This window comes from Nerophis lumbriciformis, linkage group LG32 (assembly GCF_033978685.3).
Source record: "Nerophis lumbriciformis linkage group LG32, RoL_Nlum_v2.1, whole genome shotgun sequence".
NCBI lineage: Eukaryota > Metazoa > Chordata > Actinopteri > Syngnathiformes > Syngnathidae > Nerophis > Nerophis lumbriciformis.
In genome coordinates, this window is record NC_084579.2 from 6734369 (window position 1) to 6757223 (window position 22855).

The 22855-nt window shown below is 38.9% G+C and overlaps 2 protein-coding genes across 2 annotated transcripts; one reads left to right on the forward strand and one right to left on the reverse strand.

Annotated features, from left to right (window-relative positions):
• The first annotated feature begins 1754 nt into the window (after positions 1–1754).
• pisd (phosphatidylserine decarboxylase) lies at positions 1755–19187 on the forward strand. Its single transcript, XM_061926777.2, has 8 exons — positions 1755–1975; positions 7507–7648; positions 7757–7891; positions 13771–13872; positions 18165–18288; positions 18358–18504; positions 18564–18724; positions 18783–19187. The coding sequence occupies exons 1-8, from the start codon at positions 1833–1835 to the stop codon at positions 19017–19019; spliced, it is 1191 nt and encodes a 396-aa protein (XP_061782761.1). The 5' UTR covers positions 1755–1832; the 3' UTR covers positions 19020–19187.
• Positions 19188–21523: 2336 nt separating this feature from the next.
• Positions 21524–22639, reverse strand: rnf224 (ring finger protein 224). The gene is made up of 2 exons (XM_061926671.1): positions 21882–22639; positions 21524–21817 (listed from the first exon to the last, which is right to left on the reverse strand). Exons 1-2 carry the CDS (start codon positions 22074–22076, stop codon positions 21524–21526), a joined length of 489 nt encoding a protein of 162 aa, XP_061782655.1. The 5' UTR covers positions 22077–22639.
• Positions 22640–22855: the final 216 nt, after the last annotated feature.

Here is a 22855-nt window from a genome sequence, read left to right on the forward strand (position 1 = left end):
TTCTGGAAAATCTAGAAGAAATACTGATTTGTCTTTGTTAGAAATATAGCTTGGTCCAATTTGTTAAATATTCTAACAAAGTGCAGATAGGATTTTAACCAATTTAAAACATGTCATCAAAATTCTAAAATGTATCTTAATCAGAAAAAAATTACTAATGATGTTCCATAAATTCTTTTTTTAATTTTTTCAAAAAGATTCAAATTAGCTAGTTTTTCTCTTTTTTTTTGTCGGTTGAATTTTGAATTTTAAAGAGATAAACTATGTTTCAAAATATTTTAATTTTTTTTGTGTTTTCTCCTCTTTTAAACCGTTCAATTAAGTGTTTTTTTTCATCATTTATTCTCTACAAAAAACCTTCCGTAAAAGGAAAAAAAAAATGTACGACGGAATGACAGACAGAAATACCCATTTTTTTTATATACACAAATGTATTTATTTAGCTATTCTTGTTTAAATCACACTTACGTGTAACTTACAAATGACAATATATTTATTTATTTAAGTGTGTATCAAACTGGTAGCCCTTCGCATTAATCAGTACCCAAGAAGTAGTTTTTGGTTTCAAAAAGGTTGGTGACCCCTGTACTAGGGCATAAAATCAGTGTCAGTTGAGTCGGTCCATAGGTTGCCTGTAGGGATTTTTAATGTCCAGCAGGTGTCAGTATTTAGTGACACAGTATCGACACAGTATCAATACAGTTTTGCAATGTGTCGAAACGCTTCATGACGCCTCATCAACCCATCACTAGCGCAGAGGTAAACAAAGTGTGAAGCAGAGAGTCAGGGGTATGATGTCGCCAGGGAGACTTCCTGGCAACAATGGGTTTAAATAATAGTGACATGATTAAAGACAGGTGCGTGAGTCGTGAGGGCAGGTGAAAACTAATGGGTTGCTATGGTGACAAACAAGAGTGCACAATGAGTCCAAACGTGGAACAGGTGAAACTAATGGGTAACCATGGAAACAAGACAAGGGAGTGAAAAGCCAGAAACTAAAGAGTCCAGTAACTAAACAAAACAAAACATGATTACACAGACATGACAGAGACAGAATTCAATTTGGCTCAATTGAGGAGAAGCGTACTCTTCGTGCAGTCCCACCACGCTCTGACGAAAGATTGTACGCCTCCTCTTTTATTTGGACTTTCCCTGACTACATGGCAACAGCTGTTTCTAAAGGAAGGGGGGTCGTAAACAGCCGCTGCCTTTGGTCACAAAACAGTTCAAAGAAAAGGTGCCTGGAGGGGAGTCAGGCCCTGCTTCCTCTCCGCTTTGTCGATCTCGGGTCAAGACAAAATCGTCCTGTGGATTGCAATAGAAGAAAGAAACCGACACCTTCATGTCGCTTCCCATCCTACACAGTGGAGTTTTACAAGCCTTTTGATTGGTAGGATCAAAGACAGCCAACGTTTGGCCTGTACTGTGTATTGTAAGGTTTATCTAAAGCTAAAGTTTGTTTCAGATTTGGCCCCGTGACTTTCTGCCAGCGACGCTTCCTAAACACCAGTAAGTTTTTGTCTCCTTGATTTGATCAACAATGTCACACACTCGGTAGCCAGTCCGCTCTCTCCCCCCCGCCAGGTCGTGGCTTCCTTATCCGGCCCCGGCCCCTCCCTGTCCTGGTGGCCACAGGCGGCGGTTACCTTGGTTACCAGCATTACAAGAGGAAAAACCAGGAGGATGGCGCTCTGGCCACTCCCACAGAGGTAAGGCCATGTTGGTCACGCCCCTCTCACCAGGAGGCGGAGTCTAGGGGAGGCTGAAAGTGGGTGGGCCGTGTAGGGTTTAGTCACTCGAAAGTGTCGCCCGGTCCTGTGGGGTTTTGGACAATGGTTAGCAGGACGTCCTGTGGGGCCCGCCACGGAAAATGTCGCCGGCGTGACCTGCTGCGGCGGGTGAGGCGACGGGGAGATGGGGGAGGAGGAGGAGGAGGAGGAGGAGGAAGGGTGAGGAGAGCAGCTGCAAGATTGAGGTGAGGGACGGAGCTAAATCATAATAAATGACAAAAACGATAACAAATAAATGCACACTAACCGTGTACGTGTCAGCGATTCTACAACATCTTAGCATCTAATTCCACTTGATCCTCTACTAACCTGCTACCCACTTAGCACACACACACACACACACACACACACACACACACACACACACACACACACACGCCAGCTCAGTGTTGGCTTTAGAACGGCAGGGTGATGATTTAAGCATGAATGGCGAGTGACTGATTCTGTCTGGCAGTAAAGTTCCTTTTTACAATGACTAAGTAGTCAATGACGCCTCAGTGAGTGTATGGCACACTCACTACCTGTATTGACACTGCACTGTTACCGCGTTGGTGTTTCATAATGGTCATCCGCCGTTTGTCGGATCATACAAGTTGTTACATTCGACCTGCAAATAGGATTAATAGTTAGAAAATATATATATATATATATATTTTTTTATTTTATTTTTTTTAACGAATAGCTGTGCAGAAAGGATGATTCCTGAACAGGAATAATCATCAGGAATAATCCATGCCATAAAACCACACGTAATTGTCATTTTTAAAGACTAAACATAATCCATGTCATAAAACTAGTCATTTTTAAAGACTAAAAATAATCCATGTCATAAAACTACACATAATAGTAATTTTTAAAGACCAAAAATAATCCATGTCATAAAACTACACATAATAGTAATTTTTAAAGACTAAAAATAATCCATGTCATAAAACTACACAATTGTCATCTTTAAAAACTAATAATCCATGTCATAAAACTACACTAGTCATTTTTAAAAACTAATAATAATCCATGTCATAAAACTACACATAATTGTCATTTTTAAAGACTAAAAATAACCCATGTCATAAAACTACACAATTGTCATTTTTAAAAACTAATAATCCATGTCATAAAACTACACTAGTCATTTTTAAAAACTAATAATAATCCATGTCATAAAACTACACATAATTGTCATTTTTAAAGACTAAAAATAATCCATGTCATAAAACTACACAATTGTCATCTTTAAAAACTAATAATCCATGTCATAAAACTACACTAGTCATTTTTAAAAACTAATAATAATCCATGTCATAAAACTACACATAATAGTAATTTTTAAAGACCAAAAATAATCCATGTCATAAAACTACACATAATAGTAATTTTTAAAGACTAAAAATAATCCATGTCATAAAACTACACAATTGTCATCTTTAAAAACTAATAATCCATGTCATAAAACTACACTAGTCATTTTTAAAAACTAATAATAATCCATGTCATAAAACTACACATAATTGTCATTTTTAAAGACTAAAAATAACCCATGTCATAAAACTACACAATTGTCATTTTTAAAAACTAATAATCCATGTCATAAAACTACACTAGTCATTTTTAAAAACTAATAATAATCCATGTCATAAAACTACACATAATTGTCATTTTTAAAGACTAAAAATAATCCATGTCATAAAACTACACAATTGTCATCTTTAAAAACTAATAATCCATGTCATAAAACTACACTAGTCATTTTTAAAAACTAATAATAATCCATGTCATAAAACTACACATAATAGTAATTTTTAAAGACTAAAAATAATCCATGTCATTAAACTACACAAGTAATTTTTAAAGACTAAAAATAATCCATGTCATAAAACTACACAATTGTCATCTTTAAAAACTAATAATCCATGTCATAAAACTACACTAGTCATTTTTAAAAACTAATAATAATCCATGTCATAAAACTACACATAATTGTCATTTTTAAAGACTAAAAATAACCCATGTCATAAAACTACACAATTGTCATTTTTAAAAACTAATAATCCATGTCATAAAACTACACTAGTCATTTTTAAAAACTAATAATAATCCATGTCATAAAACTACACATAATTGTCATTTTTAAAGACTAAAAATAATCCATGTCATAAAACTACACAATTGTCATCTTTAAAAACTAATAATCCATGTCATAAAACTACACTAGTCATTTTTAAAAACTAATAATAATCCATGTCATAAAACTACACATAATTGTCATTTTTAAAGACTAAAAATAACCCATGTCATAAAACTACACATAATAGTAATTTTTAAAGACTAAAAATAATCCGTCATAAAACTACACAATTGTCATCTTTAAAAACTAATAATCCATGTCATAAAACTACACTAGTCATTTTTAAAAACTAATAATAATCCATGTCATAAAACTACACATAATTGTCATTTTTAAAGACTAAAAATAACCCATGTCATAAAACTACACAATTGTCATTTTTAAAAACTAATAATCCATGTCATAAAACTACACATAATAGTCATTTTTAAAGACTAACAATAATCCATGTCATAATACTACACATAATTGTCATTTTTAAAGACTAAAAATAACCCATGTCATAAAACATTACGTTCTAGGGACTTGTGCAATGTCAATAATCAATGTATCATCCAGTTTAGATTTTATTAAATAAAGCATTTCTATTGTATTTTAACCAATTTCATTTATTAGCAATTTCCAGGACATTTTAGGCAAAAAAAGAAAAAAATCACATTTCTTTACAAACAAAAATGAATAATATAAATATTGCTAATAATTTGGCTAAATACACCAAACTTCACCAAAGTAACCCATAAGTCTGGCCATCACTGCTTAAACTCCCAGATTTCCCGGAATTCCAGGTTTTCCAGGACATTTTTCCCCATTCAAAATTAATTTGCACCAAATTTCCACCCGATTCAAACCATTCCACCATCCTGGAAATTCAAAGTACCCTTTTCCAAGTTCAAAAAAATTCCATGATCTTCCCGGATTCCTGGTTCTCCAAAGCCCTATTTCCACCCTTTTTTCTGGCGACTACTCCTTCCACATTTTTCAACACATTTCAACCATTCCACCTTCAACATATTCCACTCACCTTGGACATTCACACTATCATTTTTTGCCAAGTTCCAACAGGACTTGGCGCCTGCACACAGCGCAAAATCTACCCGTGCCTGGTTTACGGACCATGGTATTTCTGTTCTAAATTGGCCCGCCAACTCCCCTGACCTTAGCCCCATAGAAAATCTGTGGGGTATTGTGAAAAGGAAGATGCAGAATGCCAGACCCAAAAACGCAGAAGAGTTGAAGGCCACTATCAGAGCAACCTGGGCTCTCATAACACCTGAGCAGTGCCAGAAACTCATCGACTCCATGCCACGTAGTCAATGAGGCCTCAGTGAGTGTATGGCACACTCACTACCTGTATTGACACTGCACTGTTACCGCGTTGGTGTTTCATAATGGTCATCCGCCGTTTGTCGGATCATACAAGTTGTTACATTCGACCTGCAAATAGGATTAATAGTTAGAAAATATATATATATATATTTTTTTTAACGAATAGCTGTGCAGAAAGGATGAGGTAACTCGTAGCTCTGGTCAACGAGCCAAATGGTAAACAGGAAATTACCTTATTGCTTCACGTTCATCGTTTGCAAGATTGTTTTCTTAAAATGACACACACACAGAGCCATGAAGTATCACTCCACAGGCCTGGGCTGATGACAAATATCGCCAGTATCGCCCTCTTGTGGTAGCACAGTAGCAAGTTAATGTTGTCTTTACTAGCGTTTTTGCTATTTTCTAACATATTACCCTAAAAATCGTAGATAATGGCCATTTCTGCTCAACTACTCGTTAACTAACTTTTCTCATGGTAGCATGTGAATGTTAGCATGCTGTTATCAGCTTTTTAAAGCAAATGTTAAAGGTATACACCACAGAGTCATATAATTACTTGACACATGCTAACAGTTGACTTTGACAGCCAATTTTGCGACCGTGCACCTCAAAGTGGTGTAACGTGGTACCTAGGGATGATGTTCAAACCCGGTTCTCCCGGTTGTTCGATAAGAAAAGAACCCATTCCATGGACTCAAATCCCTTTTTGAGAACCGGTTCCCGTTATCGAGGCCAGTTGGTTCTTTATTGGAATCCTTGGGAACAAATCCCTTCCCACAGGAAATGCCCTGTGGGTTGGCAATGTTATGCCCATTTACTCTTACTGACACCTTGTGGCGATAGGAAAATACTACGCGTCATTAGTTTGGGCACTTCCGGGTTGGCGACGTCTGTTCAGTTGATGAGACAATTGAGAAGTAGACAAGTTGTGTTAGCTCTTACAAGCCTTGGAAATGATAAGTCTGTAAGTAAACGGTTTAACTTGTTTATGTAACTCAGTATTAAAGTGGAAAGTGGTTCAGTTTGATACTAAGATGTTTATTGAAAAACGATTTTTGTGCAATGGATGTTTTGAGGACTTAAAATGGCTGCCAGTCGTGTATTTCCACCATCGAAATAGTTTCAACACTCAGAAGTATTTGTTTGATGATAGTACTGTATATTTGTGTGAAGCTAATATTTACATATTGTGTATTACATTTCAGTATGTTAATTGAATCACATAGCTTATACATTTGTCATTGTGTGTATTTCAGTTTAAAAAAACAAACAAATAACAGTCCAGTGCAAGACAAAAGTAAAGATAGGAAAAGACAAAGCAAGATCAACAACAATAAAGAGCCTAAATGGATTAATCTGCTTTGGAACTTTATTAGACGTCTTGGATTGTTTGTTACTATTGTTTGTTGCCTGTGTGTGTAGTTAGTATGTTCCAATAGCAGTAGAAGTGCACTTTTTGGAGAGCTGTATTATTTTCACTTTTGTGCCCAAGGGACTGATTTTATTTAACACTATATTATTATTTATACACCTATAGTGATGACGGAGACAGGTTGTTTTTGTGTTACTGTATATATTTGTTTTTCTGAAAAATCCCACTTAATATACTTTGGGTAACAACAGTCAATATTTTTTTTTTTTTTTTTTTTTTTTTTTTAGGGGGGTAACAGTCAATATTTCCAAAGCTTTGGAACTTTATTAGACGTCTTGGATTGTTTGTTAGCTGTCTGCCTGTGTGTGTAGTTAGTATGTTCCAATAGCAGTAGAAGTGCACTTTTTGGAGAGCTGTATTACTTTCAGTTTTGTGCCCAAGGGACTGATTTTATTTATCACTATATTATTATTTATACACCTATAGTGATCACAGAGACAGGTTGTTTTTGTGTTACTGTATATATTTGTTTTTCTGAAAAATCCCACTTAATATACTTTGGGTAACAACAGTCAATATTTTTTTTATTTTTTTTTTAGGGGGGTAACAGTCAATATTTATTTATTTATTTATTTACCGGTAATTTAATTTTTTTCTTATAAAATAAAAGTGAGCTTTTGTTAAACCAAATATTGTGTTTTTTTCCCATATACAACAACCTATCTGGATTCGATAAGAGAATCGATAAGGAATCGGGTCGATAAGAGGATTTGATAATGGGCTCGAACTCGATCATTTCTTATCAAACATCATCCCTAGTGGTACCTGACACATGCTAACTGTTAGATTGCCATGCCCTCCTCCTCCTCTTCATCAAATGCTTCGATCAGACTGCAGCTGCCACACTTGGCTCTTCAGCGTCTGAGCGTGCTCAGAGCGGGACTGCGCGGCTCCGCCTCCTGGCGTCGCTGGCCAATCGCGTTCATCTGGTACTTCCTGTCTGCCAGCGCGCTACAGCCGCTGGCCAAGAGGGTGAGAGAGCTCCACTCCGATTGGACGATAACCACAAGTCCCTCCCTGACCGCTCCCCGTCGCCACCGTCCACTTTTGTGATGCTGCAGTTTTGTGTCATCTCCACAGGTGGCGCTCTACCGCTCCTTCCCCACGCGTCTCTTGTCTCGGGCGTGGGGTCGAGTGAATGGGGTGGAGCTTCCAACGTGGCTGCGCAAACCCGTCTACTCGCTCTACATCTGGACGTTTGGGGTGAACATGCAGGTAAACACGCACAGCAAAGAGCAGTGTTTTTCAACCACTGTGCCGCGGCACACTAGTGTGCCGTGAGATACAGTCTGGTGTGCCATGGGAGATTATCTAATTACACATATTTGCAAACCAGTTATTATAGTCTGCAAATGATGTGTTGTTGTTGAGTGTCGGTGCTGTCCAGAGCTCAGAGTAACCGTGTAATACTCTTCCATATCAGTAGGTGGCAGCCGGTAGCTAATTGCTTTGTAAAGGCAGGTAAAAAGGTGTCTTATGCTTAAACCAAAAATAAACAAAAGGTGAGTGCCGCTAAAAAAAAGGCATTGAAGCTTAGGGAAGGCTATGCAGAACGAAAGTAAAACTGAACTGGCTACAAAGTAAACAAAAACAGAATGCTGGACGACAGCAAAGACTTACTGCGGAGCAAAGACGGCGTCCACAATGTACATCCGAACATGACATGACTATCAACAATGTCCCCACAAAGAAGGAATTAAAACAACTGAAATATTCTTGGCTACAAAGTAAACAAAAACAGAATGCTGGACGACAGCAAAGACTTACTGTGGAGCAAAGACGGCGTCCACAATGTACATCCGAACATGACATGACTGTCAACAATGTCTCCACAAAGAAGGATTAAAAACAACTGAAATATTCTTGATTGCTAAAACAAAGTAGATGCGGGAAATATCGCTCAAAGGAAGACATGAAACTGCTACAGGAAAATACCAAAATAAGAGAAAAAGCCACCAAAATAGGAGCGCAAGACAAGAAGTAAAACACTACACACAGGAAAACAGCAAAAAAGTCCAAATAAGTCAGTGTGTGATGTGACAGGTGGTGACAGTACACCTACTTTGAGACAAGAGCTATAGTGATGCATGCTTGGTTATGCTTTAAAGTCGTATCCAACAATTGTGACAACGACTTTTTACTGTCAACTGAGTTTATGATTTCTGCTGGTGGTGTTCCTCCGGATTTTTTCAACGCAAAAAATGTGCCTTGGCTCAAAAAAGGTTGAAAAACACTGGCATAGAGGAAGGATTTACATTTTTGATCAACATTTGATTGAAGAAAGATATTTGCTTCTTTTATTGTGAAATCACCTCACTCAATCACTTCCTGTTTCCTTCTTCTCACTTTTAAATGTACTTTATACCACCTACTACTTCACCTGTCAATCATTATACCAATACCACTACTGATATAATATGAATATTTTCTAAATACCCATATAAATGTTGTTATATATATATATATATAAAGGTATATATTAGGAATATGTATTATTATGAATGTTGTCTGTCTATCTGTGTTGGCCCTGCGATGAGGTGGCGACTTGTCCAGGGTGTACCTCGCCTTCCGCCCCAATGCAGCTGAGATAGGCTCCAGCACCCCCCGCGACTCCAAAAGGGACAAGCGGTAGAAAATGGATGGATGGAAGTAAAAAAATAAGAATATTTATGTATATATGTATGTACTTGGGTTGTATGGTATACCGCAGGGGTGCTCATTACGTCGATCGCGAGCTACCGGTCGATCTCGGAGGGTGTGTCAGTCGATCACCAGCCAGGCATTAAAAAAATAGTCCTAAAAATGAGCGATCATAAATCTTCACTATGACGTCACTTTCGTCACTTGATTGACATTCACGGCACCCGAGGGTCTTCTGAGATGACGCTGGCTGCTGCCAGCTCATTAAAATTACCGACTGGTTGGCGAGAAACACTTTTTATTTCAACAGACTCTGGCGCCGTACCTGTCGTCAAAACTCCAAAGACCGACTGCACAGTTGCACAGTTGCGCTAACAAAATAAGAGTCTCAAAAAGCTGGCGTGCACAAGCTAGCAAGCTACGGAGTTTGCTGACAATGTATTTCTTGTAAAGTGTATACAAAGGAGTACGGAAGCTGGACAAATAAGATGTCAAAAACCAACCATTTTCATGTGGTATTGGACAGAAAGGAGGACTTTTTTTCTCCTCCATTCGAAAATGCGGACATTATCAGCACTACTGTCTGATTCCAATCAATGCAAGTCATCAGAATCAGGCAACTTATATTCTTGTCTTCATGAAAGAAAGGAATCTATATGTGTTAAACATGCCTGTATTATCTTTAAACACCTTAACTTGTTAACAATATTAACTATATGTGTTAAACATGCTTGCATTATCTTTAAACACCTTTAACTTATTAACAATATTAACTATATGTGTTAAACATGCTTGTATTATCTTTAAACACCTTTAACTTATTAATAATATTAACTATATGTATTAAACATGCTTGTATTATCATTAAACACCTTTAACTTGTTAACAATATTAACTATATGTATTAAACATGCTTGCATTATCTTTAAACACCTTTAACTTGTTAACAATATTAACTATATGTATTAAACATTCTTGTATTATCATTAAACACCTTTAATGTATTAACAATATTAACTATATGTGTTAAACATGCTTGCATTATCATTAAACACCTTTAACTTGTTAACAATATTAACTATATGTATTAAACATGCTTGCATTATCTTTAAACACCTTTAACTTGTTAACAATATTAACTATATGTATTAAACATTCTTGTATTATCATTAAACACCTTTAATTTATTAACAATATTAACTATGTGTTAAACATGATTGCATTATCATTAAACACCTTTAATTTATTAACAATATTAACTATATGTGTTAAACATGCCTGTATTATCATTAAACACCTTTAATTTATTAACAATATTAACTATATGTGTTAAACATGCCTGTATTATCATTAAACACCTTTAACTTGTTAACAAAAACATATATTTCATAAATAAGTAAATGTAAATTATATATATGAATGAGGTAGATCCCCACGACTTGATCAATTGAAAAGTAGCTCGCCTGCAGAAAAAGTGTGAGCACCCCTGGTATACCGGTACTAGTATAGTAGTATTGCGGTACTAATTAATCAAAAACAATACTATACTCTGTTTGAAAAGTACCCCTTTTTTTTTTTTAATGGGCATGACCTAGTGGTTAGAGTGTCCGCCCTGAGATGGGTAGGTTGTGGGTTCAAACCCCGGCCAAGTCATACCAAAGACTATAAAAATGGGAGCCATTACCTCCCTGCTTGGCACTCAGCATCAAGAGTTGGAATTGGGGGTTAAATCACCCAAAAATGATTTCCGGGCGTGGCCACCTCTGCTGCTCACTGCTCCCCTCACCTCCCAGGGAGTGAACAAGGGGATGGGTCAAATGCAGAGGACACATTTCACCACACCTAGTGTGTGTGTGTGACTATCACTGGCACTTTAACTTTAAGATTGCTGGTTTTAGGCGCAGAGGAGCATGTTCGGCAGCGCACAATCACAGAGTACTTACAAGCAGACACAGCGTGTAGACAGAAAAGGGAGAATGGACGCATTTTGGCCTAAAAAGTAAAGATAAAGGTGAAGTTATAACACTGAAACGGTGCTTTAAGACATGACTAATGGCTAACATCCACCAGTGTTTTAGCTACTTCTAAATCACTAATCCTCGTCTCCATGGCGACAAATAAAGTGAGTTACTTACAAGTAACTCACTTTGTCACTGCAGGACGAGGAATAGCTAAACATGCTTCACTACACACCGTAGGAAGATACAATAGCAGTCCTGAATGTAAACAAATGCCATGGGTGGATCTACTGTAACGATACCAAGTACAATCTAGTCGATACTAATATGATTACATCGATATTTTTTATTGTCACAAAATCCTTTTTCCTTTTTAAAATTCATATTATGTTTATAAAGTCAGGAAATACGTCCCTGGACACATGAGTACTTTGAATAGGACCAATGTATGATCCTGTAACTACTTGGTATCGGATTGATACACAAATGTGTGGTATCATCCAAAACTAATGTAAAGTATTAAAGAAGAGAAGAATAAGTGATTATTGAATTTGAACAGAAGTGTAGATAGAACATGTTGAAACAGAACATTAGCAGATATTAACAGTAAATGAACAAGTAGATTAATAATCATTTTTTACAGTTTGTCCCTCATAATGTTGACAAAATATTAGGTGTATAAATGACACAATATGTTACTGCATATGTCAGCAGACTAATTAGGAGCCTTTGTTTGTTTACTTACTACTAAAAGACAAGTTGTCTAGTGCAGGGGTCGGCAACCCAAAATGTTGAAAGAGCCATATAGGACCAAAAATACAAAAACAAATCTGTCTGGAGCCGCAAAAAATTAAAAGCCATATTACATACAGATAGTGTGTCATGAGATATAAATTGAATTAAGAGGACTTAAAGGAAACTAAATGACCTCAAATATAGCTACAAATTAGGCATGATGCAATATGTACATATAGCTAGCCCAAATAGCATGTTAGCATCGATTAGTTTGCAGTCATGCAGTGACCAAATATGTCTGATTAGCACTCCACACAAGTCAATAACATCAACAAAACTCACCTTTCATACACAACGTTAAAAGTTTGGTGGACGAAATGAGACAGAAAAAGAAGTGGCATAAAACACGTCCTAGAAAGTTATACATGTAAACAAACTACGGTGAGTTCAAGGACCGCCAAAATGAGTAGGACAAAACGGCGCTCGCCAAATACTCGAATCAGTGAAGCATGTTTAATATAAACAGTATGCTTTATAACAATTAGGGAGTTTTTTTTATTTTTATTTTTATTTTATTTATTTATTTATTTTTTATTAAATCAACATAGAAAAAAAACACACGATACACTTTCAACTAGTGCATCAACCCAGAAAAAAAACCCTCCCTCCCCTATTCACACTCACACACACCCACTCACACAAAAGGGGTTGTTTCTTTCTGCCAACAATACTCTGGTTTCCACAACATGGACAACATTTCTGCAAGGGACACAACACAGTCCCTGAAGCACACTTGATTGTTTGTGCTGCTGGTCCACTAAAACATTTTCATTTAATTACTATTTTTTCTTTCTTTTTTCTCCCTTATGTAATTATTTTTATATTGTTTACTCTCCTTTTTATCCAAGAAAATATTTATTTATCTTATCTATAAAAAAATAAAAATAAAATAAATAAATAAATAAATAAAAAAGGAAAGAAAAGACCTTATCTTCACCAGACCTGGTTGTAAATTAAATTAGCTTCGTTTAAAGTTTTTTTTTTTTTTTTTTTTTTTAAACCAGGTCCAGTCCAGATAATGTCCAAGTCGGGTCCAGCAACACACACCTTCATTCATGTACACTGAGAAAAATAAATAAATAAATAAAAAATAAAAAAACAGAAAATTTGGGAACACAACAGATTGCATATAATCTATAAACAAAATTACATTTTAAAAACAAAAACAAAAAAAGGATGTACAGTCCAGCTTATGTTCAGGTCACTAAAAGTTAGGGAATACAACAACAGATAGCATATAATCTATAAATAATTACACTTTCAACATAAGCCTTTGAGGACTTCCCATCTTTTTTTATGTTTTTTGGCATCATTATCGTTTTCAACCATGTAACTTTCTAAAGTTAAAAAAAAAAAGGAGTTTTTTGTCATGTTTGTCCTCCTACAGAAACCATATTAACACTAAAAATAGATTTTTTTCCCCCCTCATCTTTTTCCATTTTTCATACATTTTTGAAAAAGCTCCAGAGAGCCACTAGGGCGGCGCTAAAGAGCCGCATGCATGGGTTGCCGACCCCTGGTCTAGTATGTTCACTATTTTATTTAAGGACAAACTTGCAATAATAAACATATATTCATGTACACTAAGATGTTTTGTTAAAATAAAGCCAATATTGACATTTTTTTGTGGTGCCCTTTATTTAGAAAAGTATGGAAATACATTTTGGTTTGGAGACAAGCCTAATATTTACTGTCCAATAGGAGGCAGCGGTGGAGGACTTGCATCAGTACAGGAATCTGGGAGAGTTTTTCCGACGACGCCTCAAACCCACCGTGCGCCCGCTCTGCTCCTCCTCGTGTTTGGTAAGTCCTTTTTTAAGCTCCTCCCCCTTCTGCCGCAGGCCCTGCCCCCTGGGCGACTGTCATGTTGTTAAAGGCTAATGAACCAAAAACACATTTATTTTCAGGTAATGTTACTGTTACTAAACTCATTTTAATGGGCATTTGTTGCTAATTATAAAGACTTAATTATGTTGTTAAGTACAGTCATTAATGTAGAAAAGAACAATTGTAATGCAGTGCAAAAAAGTAAGTCAATTAAGAGCAAAGAAGTACATACAGTACAAGTCAAAAAAGTATCTTATTATTATTGTTTTTATTTTAATTTCCTTTTTTATTTCAAAAGAGGATGAGCAGGTTTTCATTGCATTTTGAGAGGTTTTTTTGAGTTAAATTGTTATTTTAATTGACTTTTTTCATAATTTTTTAAGTTTAGAAATTATTGAAAGAAAACCAAAAAAAATCAGGAAAAAAGTACAATTCGATTCATTAATATTTTTACTTAAAAAAAAAAAAGAAGTAATCTTTTAACATTTTTATCAAATTTGTCATCTTTTGTGCATTTTGGAATTTAAAGGGGAACATTATCACAATTTCAGAATGGTTAAAACTATAATATTTTTCAAAGTTTTTTTCAAAATTTTACCCATCACGCAATATCCCTAAAAAAAAGCTTCAAAGTGCCTGATTTTAACCATCGTTATATACACCCGTCCATTTTCCTGTGACGTCACATAGTGAAGCCAACACAAACAAACATGGCGCATAGAACAGCAAGCTATAGCGACATTAGCTCGGATTCAGACTCGGATTTCAGCGGCTTAAGCGATTCAACAGATTACGCATGTATTGAAACGGATGGTTGTAGTGTGGAGGCAGGTAGCGAAAACGAAATTGAAGAAGAAACTGAAGCTATTGAGCCATATCGGTTTGAACCGCATGCAAGCGAAACCGACAAAAACGACACGACAGCCAGCGACACGGGAGAAAACGTTATTTTTGAACCGTTAGTTTTGAACCGTATGCAAGCGAAACTGACGAAAACGACACTGGTGAAAGCGAGGACGAATTCGGCGATCGCCTTCTAACCAACGATTGGTATGTGTTTGTTTGGCATTAAAGGAAACTAACAACTATGAACTAGGTTTACAGCATATGAAATACATTTGGCAACAACATGCACTTTGAGAGTGCAGACATCCCAATTTTCATCAATTAATATATTCTGTAGACATACCCTCATGTCAGCAGGCCAGGGAAGCTAGGGTCGATATTCTTCTCTTGATCATCTTCGGTGGCATAAGGGACGGTGTGAGCCAAGACATCCAGGGGGTTTAGCTTGCTCGTCTGCAGGGACAAACTGCCAGAGGTGGGTAGAGTAGCCAGAAATTGTACTCAAGTAAGAGTACTGTTACTTTAGAGATGTATTACTCAAGTAAAAGTAAGGAGTAGTCACCCAAATATTTACTTGAGTAAAAGTAAAAAGTATGTTGTGAAAAAACTACTCAAGTACTGAGTAACTGATGAGTAACATACACACACATATCATATATATATATATATATATATATATATATATATATATATATATATATATATATATATATATATATATATATATATATATATATATGTGTATATATATATATATATATATATATATGTGTATATATATATATATATATATATATATATATATATATGTGTGTATATATATATATATATATATATATATATATATATATATATATATATATACATACAGGGACATGCACATGATTATAGAGGGGCAGGGGCTCAAAGTCAGAAAAGGGCAGGACATTTTTTTTTGGTCCTTTACACAATATGGAAATTAATGTAAAATTTAATTTGCTAATAGGAAGCTAACTACTTAGCTGTGTGTCCTTTGTAGGTAAAAGTGATTGCCATTTATTTTGTGTCAACAAATTATTGTCATAATGAGTTAATTCACATTATCATAGGCTTGGAAGACATGAAAAGCAACAAAACACTGATTTATTATTAGGCTATTTATTGTTAAAGATAAGCACTTTAATATTGAACATTGAACAGTGCAACATGAACTTTGAAAAAAAAAAATACAAAAATAAATACCCAAATGGAAAAAAACTTCAATGTGAAAATCTGTCCTTATTCCCTTAACTTGATGAAAACACCATCAAGTTGTAACTTATGGTCTTTCTCACTTAATGCTCAGACTAAACAACTGAAACGCAATACAGGGCCAAAAATATGGACCAGGGGCCAGTAGAGGGCTGGATGATGGAGGCCACCCATGCCCAAATATGCTCCTCAATGTAAATTCAGGGCTTCCATGAAATGCTGTGAAATCAGTGCACAATCAGTAGTAGTAATTACTGCACGTTAATATGGATAATAGCAAACACATTTATTTGGCACAAAATGTATTTATATTCGCTCAAACAACCCGGTATTACAAGAAAATGTGGAGTTTTTGTACCGCTGTTTTTTTTGTTTTGTTTTGTTTTTACATCCCTGACAGGAATTTATTAATGTTGTTTAAAGAAAAAAAAAACGAAAAAAAAAAACACACACACAGGCAGAGGGCACTTTTTAAGACGAGGCAAAAAAGGGCAGGGGCTCAAGCACCCATAGAGCCCTATGTGTGCACGTGCCTGTATACATACATACATACATACATATACATTGATATATACAGTTGATTATTTATATGTATTTATTTTGCTGTTTTTGTTTACATGTTAAAGGTGTTTTAATGAATATACATGCATGTTTAACATATAGATTCCTTTCTTTCATGAAGACAAGAATATAAGTTGGTGTATTACCTGATTCTGATGACTTGCATTGATTGTAATCAGACAGTAGTGATGATAACGTCCACGTTTTTAAATGGAGGAGAAGAAAAGTTCCTCCTTTCTGTCTAATACCACATGAAAGTGGTGGGTTTTTGGCATCTTATTTGTCCAGCTTCCATATTCGTTTTTATACACTTTACAAGAAATATATTGGCGTCAAACTCCGTAGCTTGCTAGCTTGTTTGCGCTGGCTTTCGGAGACTCTTGTTTTGAAAGCGCAGGCGCGATGGAGCGGCACTTTTATTGTGAAGACAGGAACGTCCTCATGTGCGGTCAGTCTTTAGGCTTTGGACGGGATGTATGGTGGAAATTAAAAAGTATCTTTTTTCCTTCACACTTTTGATTGATTGATTGAAACTTTTATTAGTAGATTGCACAGTACAGTACATATTCCGTACAATTGACCACTAAATGGTAACACCCCAATAAGTTTTTCAACTTGTTTAAGTCAGGTCATGTGACCACCTGGCTCTGTTTGATTGGTCCAAGGTCACCAGTGACTGCATCTGATTGGTGGAACGGAGTGAAACGTCACCAGTAAGGCAGGCACTTTGAAGGTCTGTCTGACAGACCAAAACAAACAAAGCGTGCATTAACAGATCGATAAAAATTAGTAGCGAGTAGCGAGCTGAATGTAGATAAAAGTAGCGGAGTAAAAGTAGCGTTTCTTCTCTATAAATATACTCAAGTAAAAGTAAAAGTATGTTGCATTAAAACTACTCTTAGAAGTACAATTTATCCCAAAAGTTACTCAAGTAGATGTAACGGAGTAAATGTAGCGCGTTACTACCCACCTCTGCAAACTGCCGCCATTGCTTGCCGTGCTACCGAGGTCCTTTGTCCCTGAATAGCTCACACACTCCGGCAGATTCAATGGGGGTCTGGCGGCAGATTTCTTTGACTTTATCGTTGGAAATGCATCTGCTTTGACTGTCGCAGGATATCCACACATTCTTGCCATCTCTGTCGTAGCATAGCTTTCGTCGGTAAAGTGTGCGGAACAAACGTCCAATTTCTTGCCATTTTCGCATCTTTGGGCCACTGGTGCAACTTGAATCCGTCCCTGTTGGTGTTGTTACACCCTCCGACGACACACCGACGAGGCATGATGTCTCCAAGGTACGGAAAACAGTCGAAAAAACGGAAAATAACAGAGCTGATTCGACTCGGTGTTTGAGAAAATGGCGGATTGCTTCCTGATGTGACGTCACAACTCCGAGAGCGAATAATAGAAAGGCGTTTAATTCGCCAAAATTCACCCATTTAGAGTTCGGAAATCGGTTAAAAAAATATATGGTCTTTTTTTCTGCAACATCAAGGTATATATTGACGCTTACATAGGTCTGGTGATAATGTTCCCCTTTAAGTTAAATCTCACCATTGAGGTCCACAAATATGGTCCGCCTCTTAAAAAGAGGCGCGGGGTTTGACTCCGCCCCCTGCGTCATCCCTCAGGTGTCTCCGGCCGACGGCAGGATCCTACATTTGGGTCGCGTCAACAACTCGGAGGTGGAGCAAGTCAAGGGCGTCACGTACAGTCTGGAAAACTTCCTGGGGCCGCAGGAAGGGCGGGGCAACGGTAAGACCACGCCCACTGTGATGTGAGCAGACTGGAGATGGGTGGAAGTGACCGTAGATGTGTCTGTAGACGCCACGCCTTCCTCCTTCAGGGACCGCCTCCTGACCAGTGCGGACAGCGAGCTGTTCCACGTGGTGGTCTACCTGGCGCCGGGCGACTACCACTGCTTCCACTCGCCCACGGACTGGAGGGTGGAGCTGCGGCGACACTTCCCAGGTGAGCCCGCGCCGGGAGGGTTGTTTGCCGTCTTCCAGCTGACGTCGTGTCCTCGCCAGGCTCGTTGATGTCCGTCAACCCGGGCGTGGCTCGCTTGGTCAAAGAGCTCTTCTGCCTTAACGAGCGCGTGGCGCTGACGGGCCAATGGCGACACGGCTTCTTCTCCCTGACGGCGGTGGGCGCCACCAACGTGGGCTCCATCCGCGTCCACTTCGACCAGGTGAGAGGGTCACGTGACCCACAAGATGTCAGCCGCTTCAAAATGTTTCCCCGCCTAGGAGCTGCAGACCAACGCCCCTCGCTACAGGAAAGGATCTTTTCACGACCAGAGTTACGTCGCCGGGGGCAACCAAATGTTATCGAGGGAGGGGCTGCCCCTGCAGAGGGGGGAGCTGGTGGGCGAGTTCAACCTGGGCTCCACCATCGTCCTCCTCTTCGAAGCGCCTAAAACCTTCGCCTTCAGCGTGCAGCCCGGGCAGAGGATCAGAGTGGGGGAGGGGCTCGGTGCTCTCTGATTGGCTGAGAGACTGTTGAACTCATGAGGGGGAGGAGCTTATTGTCTTGCTACGGAATGGAACTTTTTACTCTGTGAGTGAGTGAGTGAGTGAGTGAGAATGTCCACTGGAAATCCTATCAAAAAAGTCAAAGATTTATATTAATAAATAAGTTTAAAAAATCCAAAATGTATTTGTAATTTCCTTTTGTCAAAAGAAGATTCTCCGTGCTCTCTGATTGGCTGACTAGACTGTTGAACTCATGAGGGGGAGGAGCTTATTGTGTCGCTCCGGAATGAAACTATTTGCTGTGTGAGTGTGCGTGCAAAAGTGAGTGTATGTGAAAGTGCGTTGGTGCGGGCGAAAGTGCGTGCGTGTGCGAAAGTTTGTGCAAGCGAAAGTATGTGCAAAAGTGCGTGCGAAAGTGCGTATGTGCGAAAGTGTATGTGTGCAAAGGTTTATGTGAAAGTGCGTTGGTGCGAGCAAAAGTACGTGGGTGCGAAAGCGCGTGCGTGCATAAGTGTGCAAAAGTGTATGTGAAAGTGCGTGAATGCAAGCGAAAGTGCGTGCGTGTGCGAAAGTACGTGCAAAAGTGTGTGCAAAAGTGCGTGTGTGCAAAAGTGCTTGCAAGCGAAAGTGTGTGCAAAAGTGCGTGCGTGCGAAAGTGTGTACGTACAAAAGTGTGTGCTTTTGTACTTGCAAGCAAAAGTATGTGCAAAAGTGCGTGCGTGCGAAAGTGCATACGTACGAAAGTGTGTGCGAAAGTGCGTGTGTGCAAAAGTGTATGTGTGTGAAAGTGTGTGCGTGCGGAAGTGCGTACGTACAAAAGTGTGCGAAAGTGCGTGCGTGCAAAAGTGCGTGCGTGCAAAAGTGTATGTGAAAGTGCATGCGTGTGCAAAAGTGCGTGCGCGTGCAAAAGTGCCTGCATGTGAAAGTGCAAAAGTTTGTGCAAGCGAAAGTATGTGAAAAAGTGTGTGCGAAGGTGCGTACATACGAAAGTGTGTGCGAAAGTGCGTGCGTGCAAAAGTGTATATGTGCAAAAGTGTATGTGAAAGTGCATGCGTGTGCAAAAGTGCGTGCGCGTGCAAAAGTGCCTGCATGTGAAAGTGCAAACGTTTGTGCAAGCGAAAGTATGTGCAAAAGTGTGTGCGAAGGTGCGTACATACGAAAGTGTGTGCGAAAGTGCGTGCGTGCAAAAGTGTATATGTGCAAAAGTGTATGTGAAAGTGCATGGGTGCGAGCGAAAGTGTGTGCGCGTGCGAATGTTTGTGCAAAAGTGCGTGTGTGCAAAAGTGCTTGCAAGCGAAAGTATGTGCAAAAGTGTGTGCGTGCGAAAGTGTGTGCGAAAGTGCGTGCGTGCAAAAGTGTATGTGTGCAAAAGTGTATGTAAAAGTGCATGGGTGCGAACGAAAGTGCGTGTGAAAGTGTGTGCGTGTGCGCGTGCGAAAGTTTGTGCAAGTGAAAGTATGTGCAAAAGTGTGTGCTAAAGTGTGTGTGTGCAAAAGTGCTTGCAAGCGAAAGTATGTGCAAAAGTGTGCGTGCGAAAGTACGTACGTACGAAAGTGTGTGCGAAAGTGCGTGCGTGCAAAAGTGTATATGTGCAAAAGTGTATGTGAAAGTGCATGGGTGCGAGCGAAAGTGTGCGCGTGCGAAAGTTTGTGCAAAAGTGCGTGTGTGCAAAAGTGCTTGCAAGCGAAAGTATGTTCAAAAGTGTGTGCGTGCGAAAGTGCGTACGTACAAAAGTGTGTGCGAAAGTGCGTGCGTGCAAAAATGTATGTGTGCAAAAGTGTATGTGAAAGTGCATGGGTGCGAACGAAAGTGCGTGTGAAAGTGCGTGCGTGTGCGCGTGCGAAAGTTTGTGCAAGTGGAAGTATGTGCAAAAGTGCGTGTGTGCAAAAGTGCTTGCAAGCGAAAGTATGTGCAAAAGTGTGCGTGTGAAAGTGCGTATGTGTGCAAAAGTGTATGTGAAAGTGCATGGGTGCGAACGAAAGTGCGTGTGAAAGTGCGTGCGAAAGTTTGTGCAAGCGAAAGTATGTGCAAAAGTGCGTGTGTGCAAAAGTGCTTGCAAGCGAAAGTATGTGCAAAAGTGTGTGCGTGCGAAAGTGCGTACGTACGAAAGTGTGTGCGTAAGTGCGTGCGTGCAAAAGTGTATGTGTGCAAAAGTGTATGTGAAAGTATGTATCAGTATGTGGGTGTGAACGAAAGTACGTGCAAAAGTGTGTGCAAAAGTGCGTGTGTGCAAAAGTGCTTGCAAGCGAAAGTGCGTACGTACGAAAGTGTATGTGAAAGTGCATGGGTGCGAACGAAAGTGCGTGCGTGTGCACGTGCAAAAGTTTGTGCAAGCGAAAGTACGTAGGAAAGTGTGTGCGAAAGTGAAAAAGATTTATATAAATAAGTAAAACATTTTTACATTTATTTTTCATTTCATTTCATGAAAGAAGATTATCTTCTTCATTTCTCTTGTCGGCGGCGGGGTCAAAGGTCAGCCAGCTGTTAAAGAATTAGTCACCGCCCTTATTTTTTTATTAGCTCCGCCTCAGGCAGCGGCACAGCCAATGGGAGAGCAGCGTGCAGCAGTTGGCGTGCCGATGAAAGCGCGGCTCAGCCAGGCCGCCGTGTGGCCAGCCCTCCGCTCCCGCCTCCTTTTCTGACCACACCTTCTTGGCCTGCTCCGCCTCGCCGCTCCAGGAGGAGGAGGAGGAGCCAACCGCCTGCCGCGCCTTGATGGCCAGGAAGGAGGCCAAGTCCAGGTCCAGACCTGTCGCGCCCCCCCGAGGACACGGCGTGTTCTGGCGACACTGAGGACAAGGGATCCACACCTGGTGGAGGGGGGGGGGGTGTCATGACTTCCTGTCTGAACATGGCGGCGGTTGTCACGGTCACCTGCTCGTTGACGACCGTGTCCAGCCTCTTCAGACACGCCTGGCAGAAGGTGTGGCCGCAGTGCAGTCGCCGTGGCAACCGCTTGGCCAGGTCGTAGCTGCCAAAGCACACGATGCACACCGGGTCCTGCCTTTTGAGCGCCGTCGCCGTCTCCACGGCAACGGTGGGCGGCTGCTCTTCTGTTAGTCGCGACATTTTGCCGGCTAAAATAAAAAAAATGACAACTTTTCTTTTGTCAAGTGTAGAAATGGTCACACGCACACAAAGAATACCTGCTGACTCTTTGAGGGCGGGGCTTAAGGATGGCGGTTAAAAAGAAACATTCCTTTTTTTTTTCTTTTATTCCATGGCGTCGTCCGTGTCCTTCTACTTCCTGCTCGTGTGTGTTGCTTCCTCCTCCCTCGGGCTCTGTTGGCTTTCCTGATCAATAATTCATAATCAATAAATGTTCGCCGGCCGTTGTTCACCAAGCATGTGTAAGTAAGGAGGGAGAAGAAGACGCTGGAATGATATCATTTGAACATTTGGACATGCTACAATGTTTTTAAAGAGTTTTTTTCAATGTTGTGTAACTTAATGACTGCTCATCAGGTTACACAGCTGTTGCCTGGCAACAGGACTCTTACTGACTTCTGATTGGACGGTTACTTTCTCTCAGATTTTTTTGTACACTCTTTCACTTTTTGTACTTTTGTATATGGATAGTTAATCTGGCTGTGCAAAATAATTGTAATATTCCAGGAATGTCAGCTCATACAACTTTGTCTTGTCTTTATTGCACAACACACAACAAAGCCCAATCTCTACTCTTTTTTTTATTTGTATTTATTTATTTAATTTTATTTTTATTTATATATATATATATATATCCCCCCAGGACTCATTGAAAAATTTATTGTGCATTTTGGATTTTACGGAGCCCCTAAAGGGATTTTTTTTTTTAAATAATTTTTATTTTTTATTTTTTTTTTAGA